The sequence below is a fragment of the Myripristis murdjan genome, chromosome 10, assembly GCF_902150065.1.
Source record: "Myripristis murdjan chromosome 10, fMyrMur1.1, whole genome shotgun sequence".
Lineage (NCBI taxonomy): Eukaryota > Metazoa > Chordata > Actinopteri > Holocentriformes > Holocentridae > Myripristis > Myripristis murdjan.
The window spans coordinates 8,522,173-8,537,153 of record NC_043989.1 but is presented as its reverse complement, the minus strand read 5'-3'; the positions used below and the strand labels follow the sequence as shown (position 1 = coordinate 8,537,153).

General features: G+C 41.7%; 1 protein-coding gene across 1 annotated transcript in view; it reads right to left on the bottom strand.

Annotated features, from left to right (window-relative positions):
• LOC115366788 (teneurin-3) overlaps positions 1-5,088 on the bottom strand; it is a 130,730-nt gene extending 125,642 nt beyond the window's left edge. Inside the window, exons 1-2 of the mRNA XM_030062417.1 lie at positions 4,818-5,088; positions 1,731-2,006 (exon numbers count right to left, since the gene is read on the bottom strand). Of these exons, the coding sequence (XP_029918277.1) occupies positions 1,731-2,006; positions 4,818-5,088 (547 nt within the window). The remainder of the gene's footprint in view (positions 1-1,730; positions 2,007-4,817) is intronic.
• Positions 5,089-14,981: the final 9,893 nt, after the last annotated feature.

The following is a 14,981-nucleotide window of genomic DNA, read 5'->3' as shown; positions in this document are numbered from 1 at the left end:
TAACTATTTGAGAGGTGCTTTCTGTAACCTTAACAGGTGCGGAATTTGAGGGAAAAAAAAAACTGGCAGGTATTGTTTATTCTTCTTATAATTCATATAATAGAAGCAATGCTGGGTTAGATTAAAGTCTCAGTGGGACGTTGTACCAACTAAAGCTAATCAGAGACAGCTCCTTGAGATGTCTCCAAAAGAAACTCCAGAGGGGCAGAGCGGCAGGAGGAGGGGGGTGGAGGGGGGGCAGGTCGGAGCTGCAGAGGGCCTTTTGAAGCCAGACGCTGTGCTGCCTTGGAGAATGGAAATGACTGGTGATTCGCTTTCGCGCTTGGCATGTACAGCAACAGATATGACTAGAGGTGAACACTAAGGAGGTTAGGGTTATGTTTACTGACACCTCTGTGGTTAGGCTGGGCTTTTAGTGACTCATAAATGTACAGTGTATTGGGCCAAAGCAGAGGGCAGGCACTGGAACAAATACATTGGTTTGAATTTTGATGGCATTTTGAAAAGGTAAAAGACTCACTCGGTTCCCCCCACAGAGACAAGCTCTCTATGATGAATACTGCCATTAAGAAAATGACTTGTCTTAAATGTCAGCCTGTAGCCAATGTTTTTAGAATAAAAATTGATAGCACATGAAAACAAGACATTCTCCTTTTTACCCTCTCCTTAATGTTCTGGCCAAGAAGGAGCAATCAACCGTAATTATCTTAACTGCCTGCCACTCTTTTGCCACTTTTAAAATAATTAAAACTTTACTCTGAATGTGTTTTCACGATGACAGGTCATACTGTATGATGAGCGCTAAACACTGTAGGGAAAGAGAATCAATATCAGAAAAAGAAATTTCAAAGCTGTGCACTTAAATATAGCAAGCTATTCAACATTGCAGAGAGGATAAATACAGTAATGGACAAAAAAAATCTATTTGCTTACAGCAGAAGCTTATAAGAGACAAAGCACTCACATCAAACACAATGTTATGTTGGAGTGGGAAAAAAAGCTGTTAAAAATCAGCCCTGAATGCCAATGAAATAATCTTCAGAGATCCACATGCCTCTCCAAATTGTGACCTCTAACCTCCCCAATATGTAACATTAAACACAAACAAACAAGAGCACATGAAATATATCAGAACACAACATGAATTGAAAAACAATACAGATACACAGCGATCTTATATTCATTGCCTCAATTTGATACACCAAAGATCTGCCCTCTTCAAACGGAGAACTTCAATCCTCCATCTCAGGTTTCCAGTGTGATCAAATTTGCACTTCAAACCATTGAACCCATTTAATCAGCCATTGTGCATGCCCGGTCAACCACTGCAGAATTTCTAAGCAAAATCTCAGACTGAGGCATACAAAGCTATCTTTGATTACACGCTAGCCCATGGGGAAACTTTATCAAACTCCTCTCCTTCCCCGTGGAGAGGACCAGGTGACTAGCAACCACTCAATCGGAAGACCAAATTCTTTTCCGCATGTGGTGAGGGATCACGCCTTTGATCCGCAGAAAGGCAGCTGCACATGCCTCCCCGGACGCCACTCCCACCAGTCACGTTCCCACTTACTTCCACCAATCGGGGCCTTTTCCGCAGCACCGACCACAATGCAACCGGCTGCTGGTTTTCAAGGTAGTTTTTCTCCCCTTTGGAAAGTGGTGAACGCAATGCGACGCAAGTGAACAAACGTTCTCAGATAAAGGAAGGAAAAGTGTGGCCAACTCACCCATCTCATTGTCCGATTTATTGTCCATTTCTGTGTCGGTGAGGGTAAGTGCTGAATTGGAGCGACTGGAGAGGCATGAATTTTGCCCAGACTTCGCCCCCCTTCCCCAGAGAGCCATGGTACGTTCCGGTGATACAGGTTCATGGTTTTCTGTAGCGACCGGTCCTCTCGAGTAGCTGCTGAGGGGGTGGGAGAGGCCCGTCTCAGGGCACAGCGCCAAACCTCTGTGAGTCGATGGCTCACAGATCCCGAGTTGCCTCAGCGAAAACGTCTGCCCTGTTAACGACATAAGTTGTAAAGTTAACAAACCAAGCAACAACACAATTAATGACCAAAACCAGGGACAGTGCAGCACACTTACTCTGGCAAGGAGGAGGAGGTTTTTGTTAAATTAGAGGCTTAACAAGTAACAGCGTCCTCCCAAGCTGCTTGATACACAGTGACTCACAAGGATGCTCAAAAACAAGTCAAATAAACAGAGCAGCTCAAATTAGATCGTAGACGTGGACTAATAGGATGTGGTTTTACAAACTGCATGAGAAAAATGCTTTTTTTTTTTTTTTTTTTTTTTTTTTTTTTTTTAAAGGTGGAGAAAATCCCTTTCCCAGAGATTACCCAAATTGATAGTTTTCATTCCTAGGATCATTTTCGCTGCTTTACTTTTACGCACTGTGACATGGAAACGAACCAGTAAAAAAGTCCAAGAGAGCAAGACACAGAAAGAAAGAAAGAAAAAGAGAGATGTGACGTGATGTGGGTACAATCCCAAATTGCTTGGTAGCCTAAATCTCTGAGATCATCTGAAGGAAAAATAATAATAAAATGGTCTTTAAATATGAAAAAAAAATATATATTATTTTTTTTTTTAGAGAAAGTCTCATTCAGAGCCAGCTTGTTTTAGAGTAAATAATTGCCTTTTCCTCTCTCTCTCTCTCTCTCTCTCTCTCTCTCTCTCTCTCTCTGTCTCTCCTTTCATTTGGAATTACCTGAGGCACTGGCATTCACTGAAAATTAAATATACTGTCTTCAAAGTCATTGCAATATGTAAAATAAATAAATAAATAAATAAATAAATAAAAAAGGAAAATAAAGGCCATAAGCATTTCACCAGTAAACAAAAAACAGCATGTCATGCTCAGGAGGCCCAAAAAATAATAAGAAAATAATAATTACAACAATAATGATAACAATAGCATTAATAATACCAAACTAATTTTTAACAAATATTTCACTCACTATCAAATGTGTTAAAACCTTCGTCAGACAGATTTAGTCGTCTAGGTCTAACTGGTTCAGCCATCTTGTCTTCATGACACCAGCTACCCGTGTCAAACATGTTCATTCATGTGATCCACCTGATTTTTTTTTTTTTTTGTTCTGTTTTAGGAAAGCTATTCAATGCACAAAGAAAACTCTGCCTCCTCTTATTTTTCTTTGCATGTACCCATTAGAGCAGATATATGATAAAATTGTAAGTGCTCATTTCAAAACATAGATTTAGCTTGAAAGAGTCAATTGAGGTGAGAATCATTCCTTCAAATTAAGAGAAATCACTGTTGTTGCAGTGTTATTGCTGTTAAGGATTTCAAGGTCAGCCCTACACACACTTGTACTGCTGCACAGTGTCAAACATGCCAGGATTTGTTTAAAGTCAAATTTAAAGTCAGAGTAAAGCATTTTAATTTTTGTCCTTATATTTTTTCGTACTGATCCAATAAGAAAAAAAATCTGATGGAAATAGCGCTGGAAACCAATTGAAAGGCAAGGCAAACTGTTAATATATATATTAAGAAATTACAGCAAAAAAAAAAAAAAAAAAAAGAATCCCTATGATTTAATTCCAAACCATTTTGAAGAGATCATTATATACAATATATTAATAATCACTTCTCATCAGTCTGAAAACACACAGCCCAGTGAGCAGCACAAAATATCCTCACTTTGTCTTCCACAAATAGAGGAATAGAATAAAAATAGACATTTAATGTAATATTGTACGAGATGCTCGTTAAGATTAAATGCCCCAGTTTTAATAAGCAATGAAGAAAACTAGCATTCTTCCCACAACTTCAACATATTCCTATTAATTCTAAAGTGGGCTCCAATTAGCACCAAAATGCACGCGAGTTATGGATAGATTTTCTAATTGCAATTTTATGAGCCAAGAGAGTGCCATAAAACTGAACAAACTGCCCAAACTTTTTAATTACAGAAATTAGAGTAGTTTCAAACAGCCAATTAAAGCGGAAGGTTATTTTCAGAGCATTTTTTCCTTATTATTTTAACATACTCAAGGTAGGACCATTTAAAAATGTCACACTATTAGACTGTATTTCACTGTATTACACCCCATGTCAGTTTTACTCTTTCTGTGAAAGTTTGGAAAGATAAATCTGTAGCACGCCTATTTGTTAGACAGATCTGTCTGTGACTTGTGTTTGTTAGACTATTTATTAGGCGAATGAGCACAAATGCGGGGATTTTGTTGTTTGTTCTATTGACTAATGTCTCAAAAATCAGCATGTTACAGTTTTATCTTTTTATCTTGTCTATCCAAACTTTCAGAGGCAAAGTGGAAGATCAAACCGTAAGATGGCAATTTGTCAGAATTTAGTAAACAGAATAAACGACAAAATGTTACTAGTGACATGCCAGTTCATTAGAAACAGTAAATGAACATGGGTGTTGGGATTTTGGTGTTTGTTGTATTTACTAATGTCTAACAAAGCGGATTTGTCTTCCACTTTTCCTCTGGACATTTGGAAAGCGTAAGATGCCAAAAAGTAAGATGTTAATAAATGAACAATGGATACAAGGATTGTGTTGTTTGTCCAATGTAACAACAAAAGCCTATTGTGCATTTGTGCAACCACGGCTGTCCATCTCACTCACACTAATAATGCCGGCCTTAACCACGCAGGCCTTAACCTTTGTAAGTGACCTCTATTTAGTCACGCCTGCCGCAGTAAACTGACCAATCCGGCTACCACGGAGAGGTCGCAGACAGTTATGAAAACTTCACTAAACTAAAATGTAAATATATTTCACAGATGGAAATGACAAGAAAAAACATCTGGTCTCACGAACCCGGCCTGCTGTAGTCTGGAGTTTCTTTGTGGACCATCTCCTTGACTCTGCCTCCAAACAGCATGCGTGAAGGGTCATGGTCGAAGGCCTGGAGTGTCTCGCTGGAGCTGTAGGATTTCTGAGTGGGCACGCGGCAGGCTCCTTCCTCCCGGTCGGCCGAGGAGGCAGTGTAACGTCGCTCCCGTTCCCTCTCTCTCTCGCGCTCTCTCTCTCTGTCTCTCTGGCTCTTGGACAGCGAGCAGAAAGGCCGCTGCTCCTTCACCTGTTCCATGCTGCCTGCATGCTGGGTATCCAACCACCAACCGCCCCCCTCCTCCTCCTCCTCTTCCTCCTCCTCCTCCTCCTCCTACGCTCTCCTGAGACAATCGCTGCTGGATGATTTCACGACTTTCCCCTCTGCCTCCTCGTCTGGTTGTGGCGTTCGTTCAGTGCCGCTTCCCCCCTCCCCCCCGTCCCCTCTGAACCTCTGTCGGTCTGTCGGTCGGGTCGTCGGTCCACGCAGTCTTACGCTCACTCCACCTGGAGAGAAAGAGATGGAGGAAAGGAAACAAGGATCTCAGATAACACTAATCCAACTGCTTCATCTTCAAAAGAGCGCACTTATCCCTTTCGCACTGCCCGGCCCCCACCACTTCTACCCCACCCCACCTCTGAAAACCTCACACGTGAACTCTTACCATGCACGAGTTCCCCCTAAAAACGAGATCATCTCCCCATTTACTTGGTTTCTTCCTTCAAAACCACATTCAGCTATATTGGTTTGCAAACATCTCCTTCTCTAGAGAAACATATTTTTCAGATTTTTTTTTTTTTTTTCCCCTGGAATGAATCTGAATTTGTGGGAGCTAATGTGTAGCTTTATTAAGCGAAATGCAGAGGCTCATTGAATGAAATTAACCTTGTTTTTGAGCTATTAACTAACTGGACTAGAGTGGTTTATTTAGCCTTTTACATTGCATGGACTTGTGAAGGCAATGGCATCATTTCTAATAGCAGTCGCTTCACATAAAACTGTAATTTAGTGGCCAAAAAACATTAGTTGTTCTTGCAGGATAATTTGGAGACCCATTTTAATATTCCCATAACTCCCTCCAAATGCCAAATGCTAGTAAAATATCAAAACAATGACATAATGCTTCAAAATGATCTCTCATAATTTGAATTTCAGTATACCTCATGTTGAACTATAAGCCTGACCTGATGACTGATACTGCACAATGCTATGACAGATATATGTTATTCTGGAAGTTAAAATTATTCCTGGCAGGTATTTTTTTTTTTTTTTTCAACTGAGCAGAGCTTGGCAGTTGTGCCAAAAAGTTAATTTCAGACGCAGGCTGTGACTGAAGTACTGGTCCCAACCCAGTTTCTGAACGCACCGACGTAGAGTATTGCATCAGATTTTTTTTCCCCCCTTGCGGATTAGCTGTGTCTGTGCACAAGCAATACATATTAGTGCGTTTTACAAACAATCCTGGAATGTTAAAACCCTTAACATGTTGAAAATCCAAAGAATACGTTCTCAATGGACGATATATTTCTATAAAATGTGGACAAGGGGGGCTGAAGTGAGAACGTGACTAATCCACAAAAACCCTCAGGTGGAATGTGGATGGGAGTCCTGGTGTGTCGCTCAAGTGTTTATTACCAGCCATTTTCCACTGCCTTCTGACACAACACACACACACACACCATACGCCACACTTTCATTTCTCTCTTGGCTGAGCTGTAAGACTGGAGTATCAGACTCCTTCTTTCCCCAAATGAGATCTACTTCGCTTCACATCAAGCATCAAAACCTCCCAATGAAGCCAGGATAGCATACTGTCGCGTTATAAGACAGAACAAGCACTGAAGAGACTTCCTAAAAACAGCATCAGTAGCGGGAGTAGCAAAGGATGCAGGGGTAATGAAAATTGTGTGCTGTTTCTAGGTCTCTTCAAGGGTTGTTTTTTCACTCAGAATTGCCTGATATCATTCTGTACCCCGTTGGGGTGAGATGCAATCAGTGACACACTCTCCTGCAACCCTACTCAACTCCCACCACAGCCACACACACACACTCCAACACAGATTCTCAGGAAAGCTCACTTGCATGCCATCACGTTCAGCAAAGTGTAAACACGCAACCAGATTGGCAGATTAATGTATGGGATGAGTGCAAGCAGACACGCCCAGCACCTCCCTGATTGCATTTTTTTTTTATAGACTTGTAAAGAGATTCACAGTCTGATAACGGTTAATGCTACAAGTCGCATCTGCTGAGCCACTAGCCGCCACTACACAGGGAATTAGATTTGTGTCCTAATCAGCAATAAGCCCTCCAGGTTTGGTAACAAGTAACGGATGTGGGGGCCACATTCCCTCAAAGGAAGGTGAATGACCGGCCACGTCCCGCTATAAACACCTCCTCTTTTCTCTGAGGACCCCACAGGCCCCGAAGCCATCGTTTTCACAGCTCATCAAAATGTCCTGCTTGTAGGCAGGCAGAGCACCTGGGGACAGTATCAGGATACAAGAGAGACATTCATGGAAGTTTACATTACAGAAACGTCACAGAGGTTCTTGAGGGAGTTTTTCCACACGGCAGAAAAAAAAACTCCATCTTAACATGTCATTTAATGTCATATTCAGTCTAAAAAATCCTGTTTCTCTTAAAACAAACACCAAAATCTGTGTGGGATGAGATAATCCTACTTGTTTCCGATGTAGTTTTACTTGTTTCAGGATTTTTTTTTTTCTCTGGGACACAGTACAAACATGCCAAAGAAAGGCAAAATAAGGCACATCAGCCCACTAATATCAAGAAAATGACAGTCGATTGAAGAAAATTCTTGAAAAAAGGGTTCATTAGTGTTGGGGAAAAAAGCAGGATTATCTCATCCCACTGGCAGATTTTCAGTTGTTTTAAGGAAAAACATGCTGTTAAGCCTGAATGACAATAAATGACTTGTTAAAATGGTTATTTTTTTGAAGTGCAATCTTTGAGGTGAGGAAGATTTAAGCGGGAGTTTGGACTTCTTCACACAGATATCTGTAAAAGACAGTGTCTCACCTCAATTACACAAAATCCGCCTCTGTTCACACGACTGTGTTTTATGAGCTTCTACAGTACATACCAGCCGGCATGTTGGACAGAAATACAGAAACCTCAAAGCAATACCACGTCCAATATGAATGTGTTCATTTAATTTTGAGGATTTCCAAGGATGTGGTAAAGCCATGATTTTTTTTTTTTTTTTTTTTTTTTTTTTTTTTAAAGCCAATTCTTTTTCCGGTGTACTTTTTTTGGCATCAGTCAGTTCTATATTCCCTTTGATCACGCTGGTGAATCAGGACAGTCAGTCACCCATGACCACTCAATGGAAGAGTCGACACTGCAAAATTAGTGTCACACAGGGGTTCATTGGCAAGCCAGTGAGGCGGGAAAAAGACAGTTCATGATCTACGTAGCGTAGCTCTACACCAGTCCCAATGACTCCCGTGCCAGTTAAGTACAGCACCCCTGACGCCTGGTACTGTCCTACACCCCGGCACTTCTTTGAAGCATAAACCATAAACCATCTGTGTAATATGGTGTAAAGAAATATGTCCAAGTCAATTCATACTGGGCTTTATTCTTGCTCTTGAGGGCAGCCGGAGAGATTTCAAGGATAAGCGATAACTATTTGATCCACTCGTGACACACCTCCTTCAAGCTGGGACTGAGATGGTCAACTTTCTGAGGTGCACTGGAATTACTGCGTCTGTTTATTTAAAATTACCTAAATAAATAAACAAGGAAGCTGAAACTGAGCTGACCCATGTTCCTGCCGTCAGCATGCAAAGCACTTTGCAAAACAGGAGAAGCCACTGCTGACCAGAATGCTGAAATAGCATCTCTTCACCGAGCCTTTGTGCGGTAATTGTATTTCTGTGGAGCTGCTCTACATATCAGCTCGGATCTCCCTGTCGGTGACCTCTGTAAATAACAGTAATAAAGAGCGTGCTTGTCGCCTCCGGTGTGTCCCTCCAAGACAATCCACCTGTCACCATGTGGCCTGGCCCGTTCCCCCTCCTCACCTTGTTGTTGGCCACTTGCCGGCGCAGAGATCAGACGGCTCGCAGCCCTGGGGAGCGGTGAGAGTGGTTGATGGAGCTGGTGGAGATCAGGGCCGGCTCCCTTTAACACAGCCAGCACCTCCAACAATAGCCGGCTCTGACAGCTTTGCATAATTCAACTTGTCGAGTCTCTCTCCCTTTCCTCCTTGACGCTTCTCTCTCCCTCTCCTCTTTCAGTTTCTCTTCAGTTCTTTTTTTTCTTCTTCTTCTTTTTTTTTTTTTTTTTTTTTGTGCCTCCCGGCGCTCGGAGAAGGGGAGAGGGGGAACCAGGGCAGTGTTCCATCAGATGCTGCCTGTTTCCCCCTGACACCAGTGATTTTGGAGACACAGAAGTGTTTGTCTGCAGCACATTGCCCAGCCTCTGTGAATTCTGGATGCCATCTAAACCAGATTGTGTTCGTTCTTTATCAAGGCTCAACGCCTAAATCCCATGCTGAGGAATGGATTGTAGGCCTATTACCTAAATGTACATGGAGCAGACCGCAGATTATCACTGTTTCTCATTAATTAGTCTTTGTATATGTGAACTCCAAGGGAATCTTACTAAACCATGCCAACATTCTTTAAGTAAAGTTTTCTGGTGTTTGGTGTTTAATTGATTCGATCCACAGCTATAGCATGGATAGTGTTAGGGAGGACATTATATGAGGTAGATTACTATCATGCCTCATTTCCGGATCCACAAACATGCACATTCATTTTCCTTTTTAACGGCAAAGCAGATAAAGAGAGAGAGAAATAATATGGTGGGAGGGACAGCAAACAAAACCATGACAGCATTTACCAGCAATTAAATTTCAATGGCAGCTATATCCGCACCATGCTTGGTGACGGATGGGCTCACTAAACTCGGTGAGACTCTCCGGAAAAGATGATGAAATCTTGCTTTATGGCAAGTCTCTTGTCGCCGTGTATGATGCAGAATATACAGACATGGGGCAAACTGATGCAAATCTCCAACACCGCCACTTCATATTAGAATTATATTCAATACACTGAAGCTTCATCCCTCATTGTTAGAGCACATTTGGAAGACAAACAAAACTGTGCTATGAAGATAAATCACCCAAAAGCTAAGCTAACCCACTATTTTTTTTTCTTTTATTATTATTTTATTTTGTTAATTTATTTATTTATTTATTGTCTGTTTCTGTCACTGGCAAATAGCGGTCAACATCTAATCCTCACCATTTTTGTTGTTTGCCTTTTTGTCTGTGTGAATTAAATAATAAAAAACGACATCTGCCAGCACCAAGATACAACATAATAAGCTGAGCAGGGATGTTTACAAATCCCCCAAATAACCCTTCACCAGTGACAGTATGAGTTATATATTCATTGAATCTTTAGTGGGAAAACTGCAAGCGCAGCCCAATTCGCTTTTTTAAAATGTAATTGCTAGGTGTGGACTCTTGAATACAAAAAAAAAGCAGAATTTTATAATGTTGGTTTCTTCTGCAGTATCTGTCTCTATCTGAAATGGTAATAGCATGTTATTCAGTGCACCCATAAATAAAGGCTCCAACGTTTATCTGTATCCAAGGCTACCTGTACAGTATTGAACGCATCTCTTATCAAAATAAGCACTCCCTTCCATATCACACACCCAGTTACTGCAGACGGTCTTAATTCAATGTCCCGCAATGTTATTCACTCAAATTGGAATCACATGGGGGACCTGAGGAAGTAGCGATCATCATTTACATTCACTTAATTGAGAATCTTGCAAGAGGGTGTAAACAATTGTCATCTAATGTTGTAGCTTACTCATTATGAATTGACTCCATGGTGTGCAAAAATAAAATCAACTCTACAGACCTGTGGCAACACATAGACAAATCCATGATCGACCCATCGTTACGGAAATAAATTAAATTGCAGCGATACTGCAGCAGCATTGTAATGAAGCTACAGAGCAATCAGAGTGCCATGGAGGAAGATTGAAAGAATGAAATTCAAATCATATCTGTCCGCAACATATCTTGTAAACAAAAGAAAATGGGTTTGAGACCTCCAGTGATCCTGCTGTGGAAAAAACAAAGAATTATTACAGGTATCTTGTTTATTTCGATCAACAGTAGCGCCTATAATTACAAAATGTCAGTCAAACATCTGTCTTGCTTAATGCCGTCCTAATTTGGACATCTTAAGCAAGAGAATGCATCACTGTGGTCCATCAACAGAGCACTATTTGTGAGTCAGTGAAATCATTACCCAGACTACCTTTGAAATGCTGCATTTGAAAAGCATACACATATACCGGATAAAAATACAAATATCAGAGAGATGCTCTAAAGTGCTGACACTGGATGTCATTCAAATGCATCTCATGTGTTTACACAACAGACTAACCCTTCCCTTCTTAGCATGCCCAAGAGATATGCAATATAGCAATCATATAATGGTTGCAGACAACTGAATAACAGGAGGGAAAGCTTGAATGAAGGATACTGCAATGGGACTGCAATACTCTAGCGTTCATATGACTGGTGAGAAATGCCCAAATAAAGACTTTGGCCTACTGTTGCGCACCTGCGGGGAATATAGATACATACTTAGCTAATATGAAATTAGAGACAATACAAATTCAGGCAATTTTTGCACTTAACAGAGAATAATGCAATGAGTGTATTTTCACTTTAGGGCATACGGTGCCACATCAACCACACAATACATAAAGAAACTGGAGGGTTTTATTCTCTGGTTGTCAGCGTTTTAAGGAGGAGTATGTAGGTCATGATGGCACACTATCAGAATACTGAGAGACTGCAGGCCTTATTAAAGAAACATCAATCTGAAAATTCACTGGTTTCTCTACTTCCAGGGGTGAAACTCTGAGAGTCTACCCCGTGGCGATTGGCCGAGAACAACTCCTGAATGCACACCACTCTCCGCTGGAAGTCAACGATTGCTGACCTGTATACCATTACACTGACTCGGAGGCACCAGTTTTACACTCCTCAATGGTCGGATATTCAATATTTTCTCTTGCTCGCCCTGCTGACAATAAAAAGATGGAGGAAGTGTTGCTGACTGGGATCCCACATGAACCAGCATCTCCGCCTTGTCCCCATCATCGCTCTTCGTCACCCGCCAGACCTGCGGCTTTCAGCATCACAGAGGTCGCGTCAACTGAATTATTGAGGCCGTCAAAGCAGCTCCATCGACAAACCAACCGACGCCCAACTTCCCACTGGGCTGTCCAAGGGGCACAAAAGACCTGACCTGAGGCCCCTGGCAGCCTGCGGCTCTTCTGAGAAAGCTCCTCGAGGACTAATATTTCTTTGTGTAAGTAGAACAAAACAGCAACTAAAAAAAAATCTGTCCTTTGAATTCGGTAAGTTATTTCAGAGGCACCAAGAAGGGCATCGCTTTGAAATGTGTGATTTAACAGGTCAGAAAGAAAACCACTTATTTCATCATTATCTTAATGCAAGTAAGCCAATACATAATGATGACTAATGCAAAAGTCAACTGCAATGAAGTAAATCTGTTGATGTGCAGTACATCTTGACAGAAAGTCTTTGCTGCATAATGTCGCTCACATACCTGAGGACTGCTAATTTTTGATATGAAGCCTGTTTTTTACACAAACAGGTGCAGATATTCTCTCTAAGTCGTTTTACAGAGAAAAACTCCCTGCAATCCTGTTTGGCTTTCCCTACTAGGCATAGCCTGAGCGCAACAGGGAGAGTTTGTACTGTTACAAAGTCAGGCCCACTCCTCAATCTTGCCACTTGGTCTTGACCCAAAAAGCCCACCAGAGCATGCTGAGCCATAAATGTTAATCTGTAGGTTACAACAGTGTGAGCAGTGCTGCTCCCAAAGCCTGGCCAGCAGGACCGCATCCTGTGGCTAATCGCAGGTGGCTTTCATCTCAGGCTGCTTGGGCAGAACAGCAATAAACAGTAGAAACAATCCAAAGCTGCTTGTAGCTCAGCTTTTCATGTTTTTAAGTAGCCTATACTTGGCAAAAGAACACCTTCCATTTCATAAGAAACAATTGCTGGGCTGCTTCTCGAGCAAATGTGTCCATGAACACCCACACACATGCGTGCACCAGCACATTTGCACATATGAGCTCAGTGAGATGCACAAATTATGTTATGTTATAAACAACGTATTAGGTCACGCGGCGAGTCTACAATAGCCATGCAACGGGTAAAGGAGCTGTTTCCCAGTGACCACTGCTTGCTTGCCTGTATAATCAAAAAGCAGTGGCTGGTATCTCATCACACTAATCAGACATTCAAGATGGAAAATTCTACAAGTTGACACATGTTTCTGCTTACTTCCGTGGCAATTAAGTTCTTTGAGGTGTCCACATTTTAATACAGTGAAACACATTAGTGATCCAGAAACTTAAACTATACAGATGTGTTTAATATAATGTTCCATTTCAAATAGACTGTCATGAATACAACAACACATCCAGTGCTACGGCTCATACAGTCCTAATGCAGCTAGCATCCATACCATGGGTGTTTTTTTCCATCTTGTTTTTTTCCTCTCGTGCAGCATACAATGTAGTTAAGGACCACAGTGGTAATGCATCAAGTGCTGTCACTAAATATCCCTACCCTAAGCACATTTCAAGAGCATGCAATCCAACCCCCCATCCCCCCCAAATCCTGGGGTGACTTTCAGCAATAATTTGGCAGGTTGCAGGAAAAACTTCTGCCACAGAGTAAACTCTGCTGCAAGTGCCGCATCACTGTGTCGATTCCAAATAATCCTCTGGCTTATTAGGCTTCACATTTCACTCTTATCATTTAAGGCCAGCCCACCAAACAAATACTGTATGTCAGACAGTCCAGTGACAGGATTTCTGATGCCATGCCTTAACGCCCCTTGAGTCACACACGGTTTTTTCAAATGCCCACTTCAAGACCTCATATAAGGCATGATTTACTTTCATGCAAACCATATATCATGATGTCGACCTATTCTCCTGGGAGAGAGAGGGAAAACATACTCAGAGAGAAAATAGGTGAGCGAGTGCCGCAGACAATAGCCAGGCAGGCAGTGTGTTAATAGTAACAGATTAGAGGGCAGCAATTATGTAAAGTAAATATGACATGGAACCGATCCGCTGAGCCCAGGGAACTCTGGGTAGTTTGTCAGGCTACATTAACCTTCACATGTTTGCTTTGATGTGTTGAAACAGGCAACTCGGCCATGCTGTTAGCCATATCAAATGTGATAATTCGTAAGGTCATCTTTTGAGCCACTGTCGGCATTCACAAATAATAGGGTGAGATATAAGGAGTGGGTCTATGCATCTGCCCCCACACCTCTCACGTCTTAGAGGAGCGGATAGGTGCAAAGACAATTGTTTAGGGGAGGCAGGGGCATCCTGATTACTCCAAGCAAATCTATAAAACTGGTTGGAACAAGTATTCAGACCTGCATTATCCCTAAATGAAGCTACGCTCATCACAGAGAATATTAAATTCTCCTTAGGAATAATGAAACGGGAAATTACTTAAGAACAGGAAAATAGAATGGCAGGGAGGGAGTATTGTATGTACAGTAGTTCTGATTTTCCAGAATTAATGAGATGATTCTAAGCTTTAAGCACAGTGGAATCGCCTGGAGAATTTCCTGCTCTCGACAGAACCAGAAAATGTAGTCACCTGCTTTGATTAGGGGGGGGATTAAAGGGCAATAAAGTTTGAAGCTCAGGCATTAAGGCTAAGGCCTCAATACACAGCACAGCAGCCAGACTACATATCTCAGTAATGCATGTGTAGCGAGTGTAATGCTCTGACACATTATGGTATGTACCAGACAACTAGGTGATTGCTGTTCACTGTGGAGCAATGCAAAGGATTTCAACAGGCTAATACTCACTGCTACACCGAAAGGCGGCATTTCTCTCCAGTTTTTGAAAGGTGTAAACACAGCGAGTTTGTGTGATTTCATTTTTCAAAACTATGTAGCAGTCACTCACCGTCATGCCCATGCTGTAACCACACCATAAGTACCAAAGATTACAAATAGCTGTGTGCTGTTTGACGACTGCCTCTTATCAAAATGACACATCCAGCATTGTTACCATAA